At 38.4% G+C, this 16,782-nt stretch overlaps 1 protein-coding gene across 1 annotated transcript in view; it reads right to left on the bottom strand.

Moving 5' to 3' along the window:
* The window catches only part of KDM5A (lysine demethylase 5A), a 93,650-nt gene that overhangs the window by 13,142 nt on the left and 63,726 nt on the right, over positions 1-16,782 (bottom strand). Inside the window, exons 20-24 of the mRNA XM_049624866.1 lie at positions 14,501-14,639; positions 11,703-11,882; positions 10,951-11,112; positions 6,398-6,949; positions 5,431-5,574 (exon numbers count right to left, since the gene is read on the bottom strand). Of these exons, the coding sequence (XP_049480823.1) occupies positions 5,431-5,574; positions 6,398-6,949; positions 10,951-11,112; positions 11,703-11,882; positions 14,501-14,639 (1,177 nt within the window). The remainder of the gene's footprint in view (positions 1-5,430; positions 5,575-6,397; positions 6,950-10,950; positions 11,113-11,702; positions 11,883-14,500; positions 14,640-16,782) is intronic.

Here is a 16,782-nt window from a genome sequence, read left to right as displayed (position 1 = left end):
GCCTTTTAATATTCTCTAATGTCCTCTTATTGGCAGAAGGAAGGCAGTAGGCAGAAAACAAATGTGTAGAGCAGGAGTTGGTTGGCATATTGCAACCCAGTTGGCAGCTCACTTTTTGTATGGAGTAAGAACTAAGAATAGTCTATATTTTTAAAGAGTTGTGGGGGGAAAAAAAGAATATGCAATAAAGACCACATGTGGCTTACAAAGCCTAAAATATTTACTAAGCTTTATGTGTGTTATTTATCTAATTGTATATTAATGTGTGTTAATATATACACATTACAGAAAAAGTTTAGAAACCCCTAGTGTAGAGTCCCATCCCCAGCATCACAAAGCAGAGTACAGAAGAGTGAGTTAGGAGATGAGAGACCACAGGGGTGCCTGGGGGGCTCAGTCTGTTAAGTATCCGACTCTTGATTTCAACTCAGGTCATGATCTCATAGGTTCGTGGGTTCGAGCTCCACACTGGGCTCTGTGCTGACAGTGCAGACCCTGCTTGGGATTCTCTCTCTTCCTCTCTCTCGGCCCCTCCTTTCTCTCTCAAAATAAATAAATAAATTTAAAAACAAAAAGGAGACGAGAGACCACAGCTTAAAGACTAGCACAACACCTGCCTGATTCTCTTTGTACAGTGGACAAGAGGAAGATCATGAGACTATCCTTAATTAAATAGGACACTTAAAAGGTTTTATAAGAGAATTCTTTTTTTTTTTTTTAAACGTTTATTTTATTTTTGAGACAGAGAAAGACAGAACATGAACGGGGGAGGGTCACAGAGAGAGGGAGACACAGAATCTGAAACAGGCTCCAGGCTCTGAGCTGTCAGCACAGAGCCCGATGCGGGGCTCAAACTCACGGACTGCGAGATCATGACCTGAGCCGAAGTCGGATGCTTAACTGACCAAGCTACCCAGGCACCCCTTATAAGAGAATTCTAAAAGACAATGTCACTCACTGAGAATTTAGGAATAGCAGTTTACAGTCATCTTCCCTATTCAAAAATTTAATTTCTAAAAACCATCAGATGGAAGAATACTTTAGTGCACCCCCGCTTTAGTTCCCAGATGCTTCTTCTCACTGACTAGAATTGTCTTTCCTGACTTTGATTCTACTCATTTCATTATAACTCATACACGGAACCTTCTGTTAAGATTTCAAAATGGAAAGGACAGTGATCAGAAAATAATGATGGAGGGGCACCTGGGTGGCTCAGTCAGTTAGGCATCTGACTTCGGCTCAGGTCATGATATTGCGGTTCATTGAGTTTGAGCCCACATCAGGCTCTGTGCTGACGGCCTGGAGCCTGGAGCCTGCTTCTGATTCTGTGTCTCCCTCTCTCTCTGCCCCTCCCCCGTTCATGGTCTATCTGTGTGTGTGTCTCTCTCAAAAACTAAACACTAAAACAATGTTTTTAATTAAAAAAAAAAAAAAGAAAAAGAAAACAATGATGGAAAATAATGATAGCTAAAAAGAGGTTTTTAAAAAAATTACTTCCCCAAGGTGATGCATGAAATGTGAATATGTACAATACTGACTTAGGTAAGATAAAGACACATTTTTAGCCCTCGAACAATCACTGAAAACAAACAAAAAGAGGTGTGAGGTAAGAAGTCAATAATGGAAATGAAACATTAAATTTTTTTTTAATTAACCCAAAGAAGGCATGAAAAGTGGAACACAGGAACAAAAACAAGAGATTAATAAAAAATCAGCAAGATGATCAACTTAAACACAATCATGTCAACAACTATGTTAAATGAAAAGTGGACTAAAAAAAAAGAAAATAGACTAAACACTACCAATGAAAAGACAGAGATTGTAATATTACTTTAAAAACAAAACACAAAAAACAAGACTTAACTCTGTATTTTATGAATGCATATATATGTAGAATTACAGTCCAGAAAGGACCCTCTATATATATGCTATCTACAAGAGACATATTTTAAATACAAAAAAATTGAGTCTTTCCACCAAAGCTCAAGCCACCCAAGGATTAAAAAGGAGCACCTGCGTGGCTCAGTCAGTTAAGCGTCCAACTTCAGCTCAGGTTACAATCTCACGGTTTGTGAGTTCGAGCCCTACATTGCACTCTGTGCTGACAGCTCAGAGCCTGGAGCCTGCTTTGGATTGTGTTCCCTCTCTCTCTGCCCCTTCCCCACTCACGGTCTCTCTCTCTTTCTCAAAAATAGATAAACGTTAAAAAAAAAAAGGTGGGGGCGCCTGGGTGGCTCAGTCGGTTAGGCGCCCCACTTCAGCTCAGGTCATGATCTCATGGTTTGTGGGTTTGAGCTCCACGTCGGGCTCTGTGCTGACAGCTCAAAGCCTGGAGCCTGTTTCAGATTCTGTGTCTCCCTCTCTCTCTGCCTCTCCCCTGTTCATTTGCTGTCTCTGTCTCAAAAATAAATAAACATTAAAAAAATTATTTAAAAAAAAAGGGGGAGAGTTAGAAAAGAGGGGCACTTGGGCGGCTCAGTCAGTTAAGCATCCAACTCTTGATTTCGTCTCAGGTCATGATCTCACAGTCATGAGATCGAGCCCCATGTCGGGTTCTGTGCTGATAGCACTGAACCTGCTTGGGATTCTCTCTACCACCTCCCATGCTTGCGTACTCTCTCTTAAAATAAATAAACTTAAGGGGAAAAAAAAAAAAAAAGGAATTAATCACGTGAATACGCAAAGGTTATGCCAGACACAAACACAAAAGATCCATGACAAATTTTGCTTCATTAAATATATATTTTCCTAAGTAATGATTTTCTTAAATTGCTACTCAGTGATTCAGTGGTGATTACAGGATATTACATGCAAATGAAGTAATCCAATAATGCAAAGCACAAATTAGATGCTATGATAACTAAGATCAAATGACTGATTTTAGTTTTCTATGTAATTACCTACTCTTCTTCCTCAACCAGTAAGAGGCTCTCCCTCAAGCAAACATACTAAATTTAAATTATTTTAAAGATGAATTCATGGTCACAAATCACCAAGCTAATTGTAAATAAATTGGCAAATAAAATTTTAATTACACAGGAAGTGCTTGTTCCATGAGAAAATACTCAAGAGTTTAATTTTTTTTTAATGCAGAGATACCTACATCAAGGTGAATGTGACCTTGAAAATTACCCCAAATCTTGCCACCTACCATTCTGCTATTTTTCTACATTGTCAAATATATCGCCAACACTATAAATTCATGATTCATATTGTAAGTCTTCCCTACCAAAGAAGAGTCGTCCATAAGCTAACACCACTGTAGAAATTTTGCAAAAAAGACTAGTCTGTACAAACATATCAAACCACAGGTTTGATCCCTAGCCTTAAAATCATCTAATACTTTTGATGTTTTGTTTTCATAGGTTACCAATCTGCTTCCAAACAAAGTCCACCCCATTCAGCAATTCTAGAGCACTGGTTGATACTTAATGTGCTAGAAAGATAACAACCCAGTTATCAAAGGCCTCCAAGCTATGGTAAACTGGCAATTCTAGTACTAACTTCTTTGTGGCATGGGCCACATTCCCTTTCAGCTGCTCCTAGTCAACCTATACAACTTCGTAAGCAAAGAATGTCATTAACTTCAGAGTAACGAGGTGCTCAGAACCTTAACAAGCTAATTCAAGTTTCAACTTTGCTCAAGTCTTTAATTCCTAAAACTAAAAATTCTCTCATTAAAATGTCCCCAAGATGCATTTTTATCTTGAGAAAAATATTTTCCAACAGATCATTTATAAGCATCTATGATGGATAGTTTTAATTTTATATCCTATGATTTTTTTTTAATTTTCTTTTAATGTTTTTATTTATTTTTGAGAGAGAGAGAGACAGAGACAGAGAGAAACAGAGCATGAGCAGAGGAGGGTCAAAGAGTGGGAGACACAGAACCCAAAGCAGGATCCAGGCTCCGAGCTGTTAGCACAGAGCCTGCCACGGGGCTTGAACTCACAAGCTGTGAGATCGTGACCTGAGCTGAAGTCAGATGCTTAACCGACTGAGCCACCTAGGTGCCCCTATCCTATGACTTTAAAGTTGATGAAGGGGCGCCTGGGTGGCTCAGTCGGTTGAGCGTCCGACTTCAGCTCAGGTCATGATCTCACGGACCGTGAGTTCGAGCCCCGCGTCGGGCTCTGGGCTGATGGCTCAGAGCCTGGAGCCTGCTTCCGATTCTGTGTCTCCCTCTCTCTCTGCCCCTCCCCCGTTCATGCTCTGTCTCTCTCTGTCTCAAAAATAAATAAACGTTAAAAAAAAAAAAAAATTAAAGTTGATGATATTAATGCTCTAAGAATGAAGTGACCTACCTGATTTATACACTGAAAGGACAAACAAAAGATAGCTATGGCGTAGGGGGAAAAAAGGCAACCTCGCCTTTTCACACATCAGAGTATGAACTCCCTGGTTACAGACATAAATTCTAAACAGTTCAACAAGGCTAATATAAAACAGATCAATGGGTTAACTGTAACCTGGCAGAGTTTCTGCCTAGATCATGATGTTATTACTTGGTAAAAGACAAAGGACTTGGGCCTGACACAAAATAGTAAAAATCCAACACAAAACAAACTTGCCAAAACCAGTGTGGTGTCATTATCAAAATAACCACACTGAGGGCAAATAACTTATTCTAGCTGCAGCTGTGACTCTGCAAATCTGAACCATGGGCCCAAGTATAACTCATCTTTAAATAGGACATTTTGGGGCGCCTGGGTGGCTTGGTCGGTTAAGCGTCTGACTTCGGCTCAGGTCATGATCTCACGGTCCGTGAGTTCGAGCCCCGCGTCAGGCTCTGTGCTGACAGCTCAGAGCCTGGAGCCTGTTTCAGATTCTGTGTCTCCCTCTCTCTCTGCTCCTCCCCTGTTCATGCTCTGTCTCTGTCTCAAAAATAAATAAACGTCAAAAAAAAAATTAAAAAAAAAAAAATAGGACATTTTATCTAGCATCACCAGATGAGAGATCAGAGCAAAAAGACTCAAAGCACAGTTAGAATGGGATTCTTAAAACATAACTACACAGACTTTAACAACCCAAAGGGAACGAAATACTGAAATAAACCATAAAAACTTTTAGTAATCTGTATGTATAATGTTTCTAGTCCTTCTAAGCCATAAGGAGTTATAAGGTGAGGAAAATACAGATCTTTCAAAAATTCCATCCTTAAAAAAAAAAAAAAAAAAAAAAAAACTGTTTCCAAAGAATAGAAAGAAGAAAGAGAAAGGGAAAGAAAGAAAAAGAAAAGAGAAAAGAGAAAGAAAATTATTTCATCAACCTATATTTTTGAGGGCTTTGAAAAAATGGTAACACCATAAATCCAGTATAAATAGATGACTACTTTCTCTTCCACTTTCAGTGGAAACATCAGTGTTCAACAACTTTTTTTAACAAGCCCAGTGATCGGGTATGCACTCAGAGAGCCTGTCCATTAGTTACCTTCATGTCATAGCCATAGGTCTCCCGAATGTCTTCATCAGAATCTGTTTCTTCATCATCATAGTCCATTGTTTGTCGAGGAGAAGATGATACACTGCTCACCACCCGGTTAAAAGCAGACTGCTGGAAACTAGGTAGGTGTCCCTAAACAACAAAAAATTCCAAGATGAACAGAGCAACATACTAAATAAACATTGGTAATTAATATGCACCAAAATGTAGGGCTCCTGGGTGGCTTAGTTGGTTAAGTGTCTCTTAGTTCCAGCTCAGGTCATGATCTCACAGTTTGTGGGACTGAGCCCTGCATCGGGCTCCAGGCTGACAGGGCAAAATCTGCTTAGGATTCTCTATCTCCTCTCTACCCATCCCCTGCTCGCTCGCTCTCTCTCTCAAAATAAATAAATAAACGTTAATGGGGCGCCTGGGTAGGCCAATTGGTTAAGAATCCGACTTCAGCTCAGATCATGATCTCATGATTTCTGAATTGAAGCCCTGCACCAGGTTCCATAGTGACAGCTCAGAGCCTAGAACCTGCTTCAGATTCTGTGTCTCTCTCCCTGCCCCTCCCCTGGCTCACCTCTGTCTCTCTCTCTCTCTCTTTCTCAAAAATAAACATTTAAAAAATAATAAATTAAAAATAAAATAAAAAATTAAAAAATATCAACAAAATGTAATGAACTTGCTAAGTGGTCAATAAAGTTCAACAGTTAGTACAGATTAAATTATTTGGTTATGATGCCAAGGTCCATCTCAATGATATTTCCAGGTACTAGTTCACTAAAATTACCTAGATATATATCTGAAGAAAATTCTACAGTTATATATAGAAAGGTGTTATTGATAACATGGCTACTGGCAACTTACTGTTATTTTCCTCATCAGCCAGTAACATATATTTGATTTACTATTTATACAGTGACAAATATAATCCCATGAAATAAAAAAAGAAAGTAAATCCTAAACTTGCCTGTAAGTCTGGATTGGCAGCTGCTTTCTGGAGTTCTGCACTGATGATCTTTTCAGTTTTTTCTCGAGCTGCCTGTTCCACCATACGCTGGCTCAACACGGACAGTTTGGCTAGGGCAGAGGACAGTTCATCTGTGGCTAGGGCCTGCCGTGCTCTATCTTGCCAACTCATAGCACGTTCTGTCAAACACTGCAGGGCCTCTCCTTCTGGCAAACGTACAGGTAACTTCTGAAGGGATACCAGGAGTGATAGAATAGTCTCTAGCCTTGGCCTTCGAGACCGCATACAAAGAGGGCAAAGGAATTTTACTTCTTTAGCCTGCCAGCTAGATCCTTTTTTTTGGGAACCTGATTTAGGAAGGGGAACACAGCTGTTATGGAACCAGTCTTTGCAGAGCTCACACTGTAGCATAAACCCACTGGCTGTCTTGCGACAAATACAAAATTTTACTTCTTCTATGCGGTCCACCATTGTCATCTTGGCTAGGTTGGCTGCTCTGAGGGAATGCATGGCTTCGATCTCTTTTTGCTCCCGTTCTTTGAAAACTGCCACCTGTATACAACGAACATTTAATTAAAAGGAGTCACGGCAAAATACTCCAAAAATGACAAATCCTCAAAGCTGAGGGATCATCTCCACATTGTGCCCTCATTGTAACAAACCACTGTCCTTTAAAAAAAAAAAAAAATCAGTTGTCAATCATTTCCCATAATTTGGGTACATTCTTCATTTGTGAAATGAGCAGAGTGCTACCATATTTGACAATGTTTATCAGTAGAGTACTTTGAATTTTTCTATAGGGTGCAATAGGAAAGATAATATGCCCTGGAGTCAGGCAACGTGGGCATGAAGCCTGGCTCTTGGACATCTAGACTAATGATCTGGGCACAAGTTTTATGAATCTCAGTTTTCTGAAAAATGAGAATACCAACCAATCTCGTTTTGTTGTTTTGAGGATTAAATAAGATAATACATGAAAGTGCCTAATTTGGTATCTTGCACAAGGTAAGTAGTCAATAAATATTCCTTCCCTGGGGGGATAATTTCTATACAAATCAACTTTTCTTTCTAAACAGCTTCTCCAACTCATGTAGAAGTAGAATAACAAAGCGTGATGACCAATTATAACAAGATTTTATGTAACTCACTTTTAAAAAGTAAGTAAAAGCAAACAAAATTTAATTATCATGAACACTGTCAGTACATTTTCTTTTTTTTTTTTTTTTTTTTTTTTAAATTTTTTTTCAACGTTTTTTATTTATTTTTGGGACAGAGAGAGACAGAGCATGAACGGGGGAGGGGCAGAGAGAGAGGGAGACACAGAATCGGAAACAGGCTCCAGACTCCGAGCCATCAGCCCAGAGCCTGACGCGGGGCTCGAACTCACGGACCGCGAGATCGTGACCTGGCTGAAGTCGGACGCTTAACCGACTGCGCCATCCAGGCGCCCCAGTACATTTTCTTTTTTAAACTATGGTAGCTTTGAAACAATTCTGAAATAATTTCCAGTCCTATCAATCTGGCAGGACGGATTTGTTAGGCAGATTTGCTAATAAATCATTTCCACTGGCCTCAAAACAAGATCATTTGTAGGCAGAAACAGCCATATCAAGTGACTTAATGTATGTAATTCCCTGCTGTTACATATTGCCCAAACTCATTTTTTATTTCTCTTTACAACCTCAGGCTCCTAGTCTTCTTCACACTTTCTTCCTCCTCTCCAAAAATATCTATCATTCTTGGGGTGTCTGGGTGGCTCAGTAGGTTAAGCATCTGACTTCGGCGCAGGTCATGATCTCATAGTTCTTGAGTTTGAGCCCTGCTTCAGGTAAGCTCGAGCCCCGCTTTGGGTGAGCACAAGCCCCACTTTGAGTGAGCCCCACTTCTCTCTCCCTCTCCCTCTTTCTTTCGACCCCTTGTGGGATTCTCTCTCTCTCTCTCTCTCCTTCTCTCTCTGCTCTTCCCTCACTTGTACCCCCCTCTCAAAAAACAAAAACAAAAACACCTATCATTCTAATTAGCTACAAATATTTTGAGCACTCACTATACTATGAATGCTACAAAGAGAAGGGAGATATTTTAAATAGTAGCTGGAATCATTAAATGGATAAAGGGACACCTGGGTGGCACAGTCTGTTAAGCGTCTGATGCTTAATCTCCGCTCAAGTCATGATCTCACTGTTTGTGGGTTCAAGCCCCACATCAGGCTCTGCACTGATGTTGCAGAGCCTGCTTGGGATTCTGTCCCTCCTTCTCTCTGACCCTCTCCCGTTTGTGCATGTGCTCTCTCTCTCTCTCAAAATAAATGAACTTAAAAAAATTAAATAGATACAATTCCTTTTAAAAGCACAGTATTAAATGCTATTAAATTCTAACCCAGTAATCCTATTCCTAAGAGTCAAGTATAGGAAAATAATCTGAAAAAAGGAAAAGGCTTTACAAAGAAGTTCACTTTATATTATCCATAAGAGTAAATACTTAGAACAATCAAAATATTTGATGTATCAGAGAACTGTTCAGCAAATCATGGACAATTTGAAGGAATATTAGACAACTACTATTAAAACAATAATAACGAACAGAGATATGGAAAAGACAATTTTAGGGAGGGAGCAAAATGATAAACTTTGATTACAAATACAAAAAATGATCCCAGAATGCAAGCTATATTACAAAGCTGTAATCATCAAGACAGTACGGTACTGGCACAAGAACAGACACTCAGATCAACGGAACAGAACAGAGAACCCACAAATGGACCTACAAATGTATGGCCAACTAATCTTTGACAAAGCAGAAAAGAACAGACAGTCTCTTCAGCAAGTGGTGCTGGGAAAACTGGACAGCGACATGCAGAAAAATGAACCTGGACCACTTTCTTATACCATACACAAAAATAAACTCAAAATGGATGAAAGACCTAAATGCAAGACAGAAAGCCATCAAAATCCTAGAGGAGAAAGCAGACGAAAACCTCTTTGACCTTGGCCAAAGCAACTTCTTACTCAATACGTCTCTGGAGACAAGGGAAACAAAAGTAAAAATGAACTATTGGGACCTCATCAAAATAAAAAGTTTCTGGGGTGCCTGGGTGGCTCAGTTGGTTAAGCATCTGACTTCGGCTCAGGTCATGATCTTGCGTTTGTGGGTTCGAGCCCCGTGTCGGGCTCTATGATGATGGCTTAGAGCCTGGAGCCTGCTTCAGATTCTGTGTCTCTCTCTGTCTCTGACCCGTCCCCTGCTCATGCTCTGTATGTATCTCTCTCTCTCTCTCAAAAATAAATAAACATTAAAAAAAATTTTTTTAATAAAAAAATAAAAATAAAAAATAAAGAGCTTCTGCACAGCGAAGGAAACAATCAGCAAAACTAAAAGGCAACCAAGGGAATAGAAGGTATTTGCAAATGACACATCAGATAAAGGGTTAGTAGCCAAAATCTATGAACAACTTATCAAACTCAACACCCAAAAAGCAAATAATCCAATGAAGAAATGGGCAAAAGACATGAATAGACACTTCTCCACTTCTCCAAAGACATCCAAATGGCCATCCAACACATGAAAAAATGCTCAACATCACTCATCATCAGGGAAATACAAATCAAAACCACAATGAGAAACCACCTCACACCTGTCAGAATGGCTAAAATTAACAACTCAGGCAATATGTTGGTGAGGATGCGGAGAGAGGCTCTCTTTTGTGCTGCTGGTGGGAAGGCAAACTGGTGCAGCCACTCTGGGAAACAGTATGGAGGTTCCTCAAAAATTAAAAATAGAACTACCCTACGACCCAGCAATTGCACTACTAGGTATTTATCCAAGGGACACAGGTGTGCTGTTTCAAAGGGGAAACCCCAATGTTTATAGCAGCACTATCAACAATAGCCAAAGTATGGAAAGAGCCTAAATGTCCATCGATGGATGAATGGATAAAGAAGATGTGGTATATATGTATGTAAAGTAATATTACTCGGCAATCAAAAAGAATGAAATCTTGCCATTTGCAACTTCATGGATAGAACTAGAGGGTATCACGCTAAGTGAAATTAGTCAGAGAAAGACAAATATCATAGGACTTCACTCATTATGAGGACTTTAAGATACAAAACAGATGAACATAAGGGAAGGGAAGCAAAAATAACATAAAAACGGGGGGCGGGGGCACAAAAACGTAAGAGACTCTTAAATATGGAGAACAAACAGAAGGTTACTGGAGGAATGGTGGGAGGGGAGATGGGCTAAATGGGTAAGGGGAATTAAGGAATCTACTCCTGAAATCACTGTTGCACTATATGCTAACTACTAATTTGAAAGTAAATTAAAAAAATAAATAAAAACTTAAAAAATAAAAAATAAACAAATATAAAAAATGAAATACAAAAAAAAATAAAATAAATAAATAAATAAATAAATGAAATACATATATATATAAAGCCAAAGATAATGTTTACAAAACAAAAATAGTTAAGAACATAAAACCAGTGAATCTGCTAATATCTTCACAGAATTTTGTATTCACAAGCAGATTCAAGATGCATTACATAATTTCTTACCACCATGGCTGTATCTCTGGTTTCCTCCAATCCTTCCTCGAGATCACTCAGAGGCTCAAGGTCCAGATCCTTTTCTTTTTCTTTTTCTATTAGTTCTTTTACTTTTTTCCTTCTGTTTTTACCACTCCCATATATACCAATGTCAGTCCGGGGACTCAGCACCTACAAAAATAAAACCAAACACTGAGCTCCAGTTTTTAAAAAATCTTAAAACTGAAAATAATAAAAGGAATCATTTACTGACCATTCATCATGTCCTACACACTTTTCTTACATACTTTATACACATTACCTAATTCAGTCCTCACAACAACCCTCCGTAGTAGGTAGTATTATCTGTATTTTACAAACCAGGGAAACTGAGGCTAAGAAAGGAAACAACTTGCCCAAGGACACAGGGTTAGCAATTAGGGAGCCAGTCCTCAAACGTGAAACTATCTTACTCCAACTATGCTCTTTACGATGTTCAAATGCTCAAGATAAAAAAGATAACGACTATTTAAATTTGTACTTCTGAGAAATAAATCTTTCAATGACAGAATCTATTAGTAACAGAGATAAGATCCAGGCTGTATTCTGGACGCAGCAGAAGATGAACTGGAAATAAGCCTGCCTAAAGTTCCACATTTCCAGTCAACATTTGATATCACTTAATAGGAAATCACTTATATAACCATGACCAGATAAACTGAAAACAACCCTCACCAATGAAACTCCTACCTACAGGTGTTAAATTACCAACTATTCTTTACCTGCAACAACGTATGGCTAGAATTCTTCTTAAGAAAGGTCCGCCCCGTCCGTTCTCTCCATGCCCGTGCAGCTGCTACTTGTGACTCTACTTGGGGCAATGCGTCCAGACGCACAGGGATAGGGCGCCCTTTAGCAGACAAGCTTTCCAACTGCTCCAAGTAAGCATAGTTGCTGCCACTCTGAAAAACAAAAGTACACTCTCACACAGCTTGCACTTTCTTATGGAGTCTAGCAATACTGGTCGGAAGATCTTACAAAGAGTTTAGTGTTAAGCTTTTTATTAAATATTATTCTTTAAACCTAATCGTATCTCTTGAACTAACAGAGCCAATGTCGTTTTTAAAAAGTCTGTAAATTCATGTTGTCAAAGTTTTTTTATTTTATTAATTGAGAACAAGTTAAAATGTAAAAACCAGTTCAACAGATAATCTAAAGAACATGTACATAAATACGATCAGGAATGAGGCAAGGAATTTGCTAATAGATGGAAACAGATGTTTAATATCATACCAAACAATGCAATCATCTTTTCTACCATGTGGAAATCAATTGTTCCATTATAGATAAGTTTAATTGCTTTTCTATGGACATAATTCATTTGTATTACTATCGGTTTTAATAATCGACAGAGTTGTAAGATAGCCTGGTCAAACAAAATCTAAGGCGCACACTCCTTCAATGAGATAATCTTGGAGGGTTCACCAGACAATATCCAGTATTCCAGGGAAAGGACATCAGTAATCTCTTTTGCCTATTTCAGTCTTCCAACTTTTCCAAATACTACAAAGCAGTATTTTAGTTCTGATAACCACCTCCATTTTATGTTCTATAAATACAGATGAGAATGGATATTTGCCTAAGTCACATGGTTCGGTATTTATGTGTAATGAAGTCATTATTGTTTTCAGAACTATTACTGCTTTACATTTACTAACTAAATGAATCATTACAAGAGGGGAGAGGGTTAACAAGTAATCCATTACAGTAATTCTGAGTGATAAGATTGGATGAATCTCCAAGCAGACAGGACACGTAACCATTCCTACAAGAAACTGTATATATACCCTTAACATTCATTGTTATTCAGAGGCTCTGAATGAAGGAAAGGCATAGTTACGTGCTAAACAGACATTCTAATAAAAAGTTAGTTCCTATCTATTAAATGACTCATTTGCCTAAAAATTCATTTGGAAAGTTACACTGAAACATGTGGAAAAATAAATAAGCAAGAAACTTCAGTGAATTTTTTTTTCTTTAAAGTAGGCTCCAGCTCCCAACAGGGGTCTTGAACTCACAACCCCCAAGATCAAAAGTCCCATGTTCCACCAACTGAGCCAACCAGGTGCATCAACTTAAGACAATTTTTACAAAGAATATGGGAAGGTTCTAGCCCTAAGAGATATTAAAATGGTATAATTAAAATCACTGTGGACTAGGATTAAAGAATAGCAAACTGGAAAAGAAAAGAAAGCTCAAATACAGATATGGTTGACAAATACCATGTTTACTAGTACTCCTTGTGCCCAGCTATAGCTGTTTGACTACAGAATATCTCCTGGCTAAGGCTTGACAGAGCCTGCTCCCAAACTATGTATCTTAAAGAAGAGTCTGCCTGTCAACAGAAGTTGTCCACTTACTTAGAATCTACAAGTCCATCTCCCCACTGAAGGGAGGGCTTAGTGGAGGAAAAGTCCTCTAAATGACAGAGGAAACACATGGCAGCCACCTACACTTGGAGACTTGGTCCAGCAGTCATAAACAGCCAACTAAGGGTTATCAGACATTCGAGGACAACCAACTTCCTGAAATAGGTTAAAGATGAAACAGAGGAGCTGCCCTAATGAAAACACAGGTAATTTTTAAAATAGCATAGAAAAAGTGCGGCTAACCAGCTCCCAGAAAAAATCAACTTAAAACAAAGTAAAATAGAAGTCATTAGAACTTGACAACTACAGTATGTTCTCTCTTAAGTTTAGTAGAGTTGGTTTCCTTTTATTTGGATATAGTTCTACAAAAAAGAGTAGGTATACCCTCAATACTAAAAATGCTGCCAGGTTTTTATAATTCAGGAGGAATTTTATATATTCAAATACAGTTTCATCTCTAGCCCTTATTTCATTGTTTTAATTTTCTTTTTTCTTTTAGAGAGAGAGAGTGTGTAAGTGGGGTGAAGGAGGCAGAGGGAGAGAGAGAATCTTCAGCAGGCTTCACGCTCAGCATGGAGCCTGACACAGGGCTTGATCCCGCAACCCTGGATCATGACCTGAGCCAAAATCAAGAGCTGAATGCTCAACTCACTGAGGCACCTCATTATAGTTTGTTTTAAATTAAAATGTATATGTCTTTCTAATTAGAGAATATGCTATTTTGAGGGCCTGGATACTACCTTTACACCCTTCCCTCACATTTCTGCTCCCAAACAACTAGAATAGTACCATGAGTGTTATGGGGTTCAGTAAATATTAATTCCATTTTCTTTTTGCTGCCTCTTATTTTAAAGTAATTTGTGCACATGGCAAAGATTCAAAGAATACAGCAGGGAATAAACTCCCTACTGCTAAGAGTTAAATAAATAGCTAATTCTGTCATCTTTCACAGCAGGAAGTCAACAAAACAAGTTAACGTTTAAATAGGTAATATTTACTTTGAATGATAGAATCAGATGGAAGAACAATTGAATTTTAAGTACTATCATTATTTTATTCTGGTTATTCTATTCTAAAAAATTATAGGCTTAAAGAATTCATCTGTGAGACAGCATTACCCAAATGGTAGGATAACTCAAGAGGCTCCTTACCTGAATAGCTTCTACTTTCGCTGTCCATTCTCGAGCCTTTTGTAAGGCCTCTTTTAGGGACAACACATTGGGTAGAAAGGCTGGAATGTTCTTGGCTTCATTCACTATGCTTTCTAAACTTGCCACACTGTGCCTTGGTCTAAAAAAAACCACAAAAACAGGGTAGATGCATGAGGAAAAGTCAAACTGCTACCAACATTTAAATCACATTTTAGAATGTGCAGAGAACTTTCATATACAGGATTTTACTTCTTACCACAATTCTATAAGGAAGGCAAAGCAGCGATTATCTTTATTTCCAATTTACAAATAAGAAACCCTTAGCTCAAAAATCAATTTACCCCCAAAGTCATTTAATACAGTGAATGGCACAGCCGAAATACTGATTCAGAATGAGTCTCAGATCCCATGCTCTTTTCACTATAGTAAATTGCATCTATTTTAGTACTCCACAATATCTGAAATTGTCAGAGATGCATATTAGACAGCAATGTAGAAAGCAATAGTCTAGAAGTCCATTAATATTGACCATATACATTTAATTCAACTGCATTCAAGAATACCTAGTTACAAAAAAGATGAATAAAATAGACCTTATCCTCAACTAATCAGAATACAAGATAAAAATTAAACCTGTACTGGGGACGAAGAACAAATTAGTATAGGCTCATCAAAATGGGATGTCGTGTTTAATTCTGCTTAGGGGAGCTGAGAAGGGCCTTGAGGGGCGCTTAAAGAATTTATTTTATCAAGTAGAATGTTAAAGAAAAAAAACCAGGAATATAATGAACAAACACAGGAAGACACATTTAAAAATAAGTTAGTGGTCCAGGGCAGCCTAATTGGCTCGATGAGTAGAGCATGCAACTCTTGATCTCAGGGCCATGAGTTGAAGCCCCACCTTGGAGGTAGAGATTATTTTAAAAATAATAAAAAAAATTTAAAAAATTAAGTTAGTAGCCCAGTTTAAGATGGGGGCTGGCGTGAGGATGGAGGTAGAACAGGAATAGGAGTAAGAGCAGGAAGTAGGAGAACATGACCGGAAAGATAGATACAAACTGATATAAGCGGTCTTGACAGCCATGAATTTCACTATGAAAGCAACAGGAAGCTACTGAGGGTGGGAATAGTTTCATCATATAGAAATCCTACTATATGCTCATGAAACTTTTCAATCTTGTGGTGGAGGGGGATTATTAATACACAGTTATGATGCACTGTAAGATGCTATCAGAATATATAGTCGGAGGACCTAAACTGACTTGGCAGGTGAAGGAAGGCTTCCCAGAAGTGACCTCTAAAGTTTATCCTTTTTTAATAGGAGTGAGTCAGGAAAGCTGGGACCAGAGGCAGGGTAGGGGTATACCACAGGGGCTGGGCAGAAGGGAAGAATGTTCCACAGGAAAACAAAATAAGCATGTGCAAAGGTCCAGAGACAAGAAAGAACATGGCATGTCTGAAGAAAGCAAGTGGGGATCACTATGTTTGGAACACAGAATGCAAAGAAGATAGGCAAGGGATGAGGCTAGATCCTAAAGCAAGAGGCTAAATTACAGATGGCCTTATGAATCAGGTTAAGGAGTCTAAATTTCATCCCAAGGAGAATGGGAAACACTGAAGGGCTTTAAACAAGACAAGCCATACCTATATTTTAGGAAAATACGAGTTGCAATGTAGAGAATGGGTTAGAGAAGAGTGAGGTCACTGAGGTCACAGAACCTGTTGCTATGATTTAGGCCAGCTATGACAGCACCCAAAAGAAGAATGAAAGTGAGAAACATTGAGGAAATATAATCAACATGACTTGGTAGTTAACTGAGTTTGAGGGTAAGGAAGTGGAAAGGAAAGGTTAAAGTTAATTTCCAAAGTACTGGCTTATGTATGAATGAATCCAATTTTGGATTTGGGGAATCTGAGGTACCAACAGGACATCCAATGGAATTATCTAATAAGTAGATTATATCTATGAAATATATCTGTTATACATGAGATTTTGGAGTTAATCAGTATAAAGAGGACAAATGGAGCCAAGAAATTAGATGAAATTTCCAGGGAGATGTACACAGTGAAACAAAGAAGTGGTCTACACCAGAATCTTGAGGAAAGCTTTTATTTAAGAGGCAGGGGAAAAAAGGCCAAAAGCGAAGAAGGGTATTGAGAAAATAATGGTCAGTAATCAATCAATGCTAAGACGTGAAGAATATTATAGATGTGTTTCAAAAAGATAACTTTATCCATTCAGAAGATGTGGTTTACATATACAATGGAATACTACTTGGCAA

The sequence above is a fragment of the Panthera uncia genome, chromosome B4, assembly GCF_023721935.1.
Source record: "Panthera uncia isolate 11264 chromosome B4, Puncia_PCG_1.0, whole genome shotgun sequence".
Classification (NCBI taxonomy): domain Eukaryota; kingdom Metazoa; phylum Chordata; class Mammalia; order Carnivora; family Felidae; genus Panthera; species Panthera uncia.
Note: the sequence above shows the minus strand (reverse complement) of the source record. Positions and strands in the feature narration are given on the sequence as shown.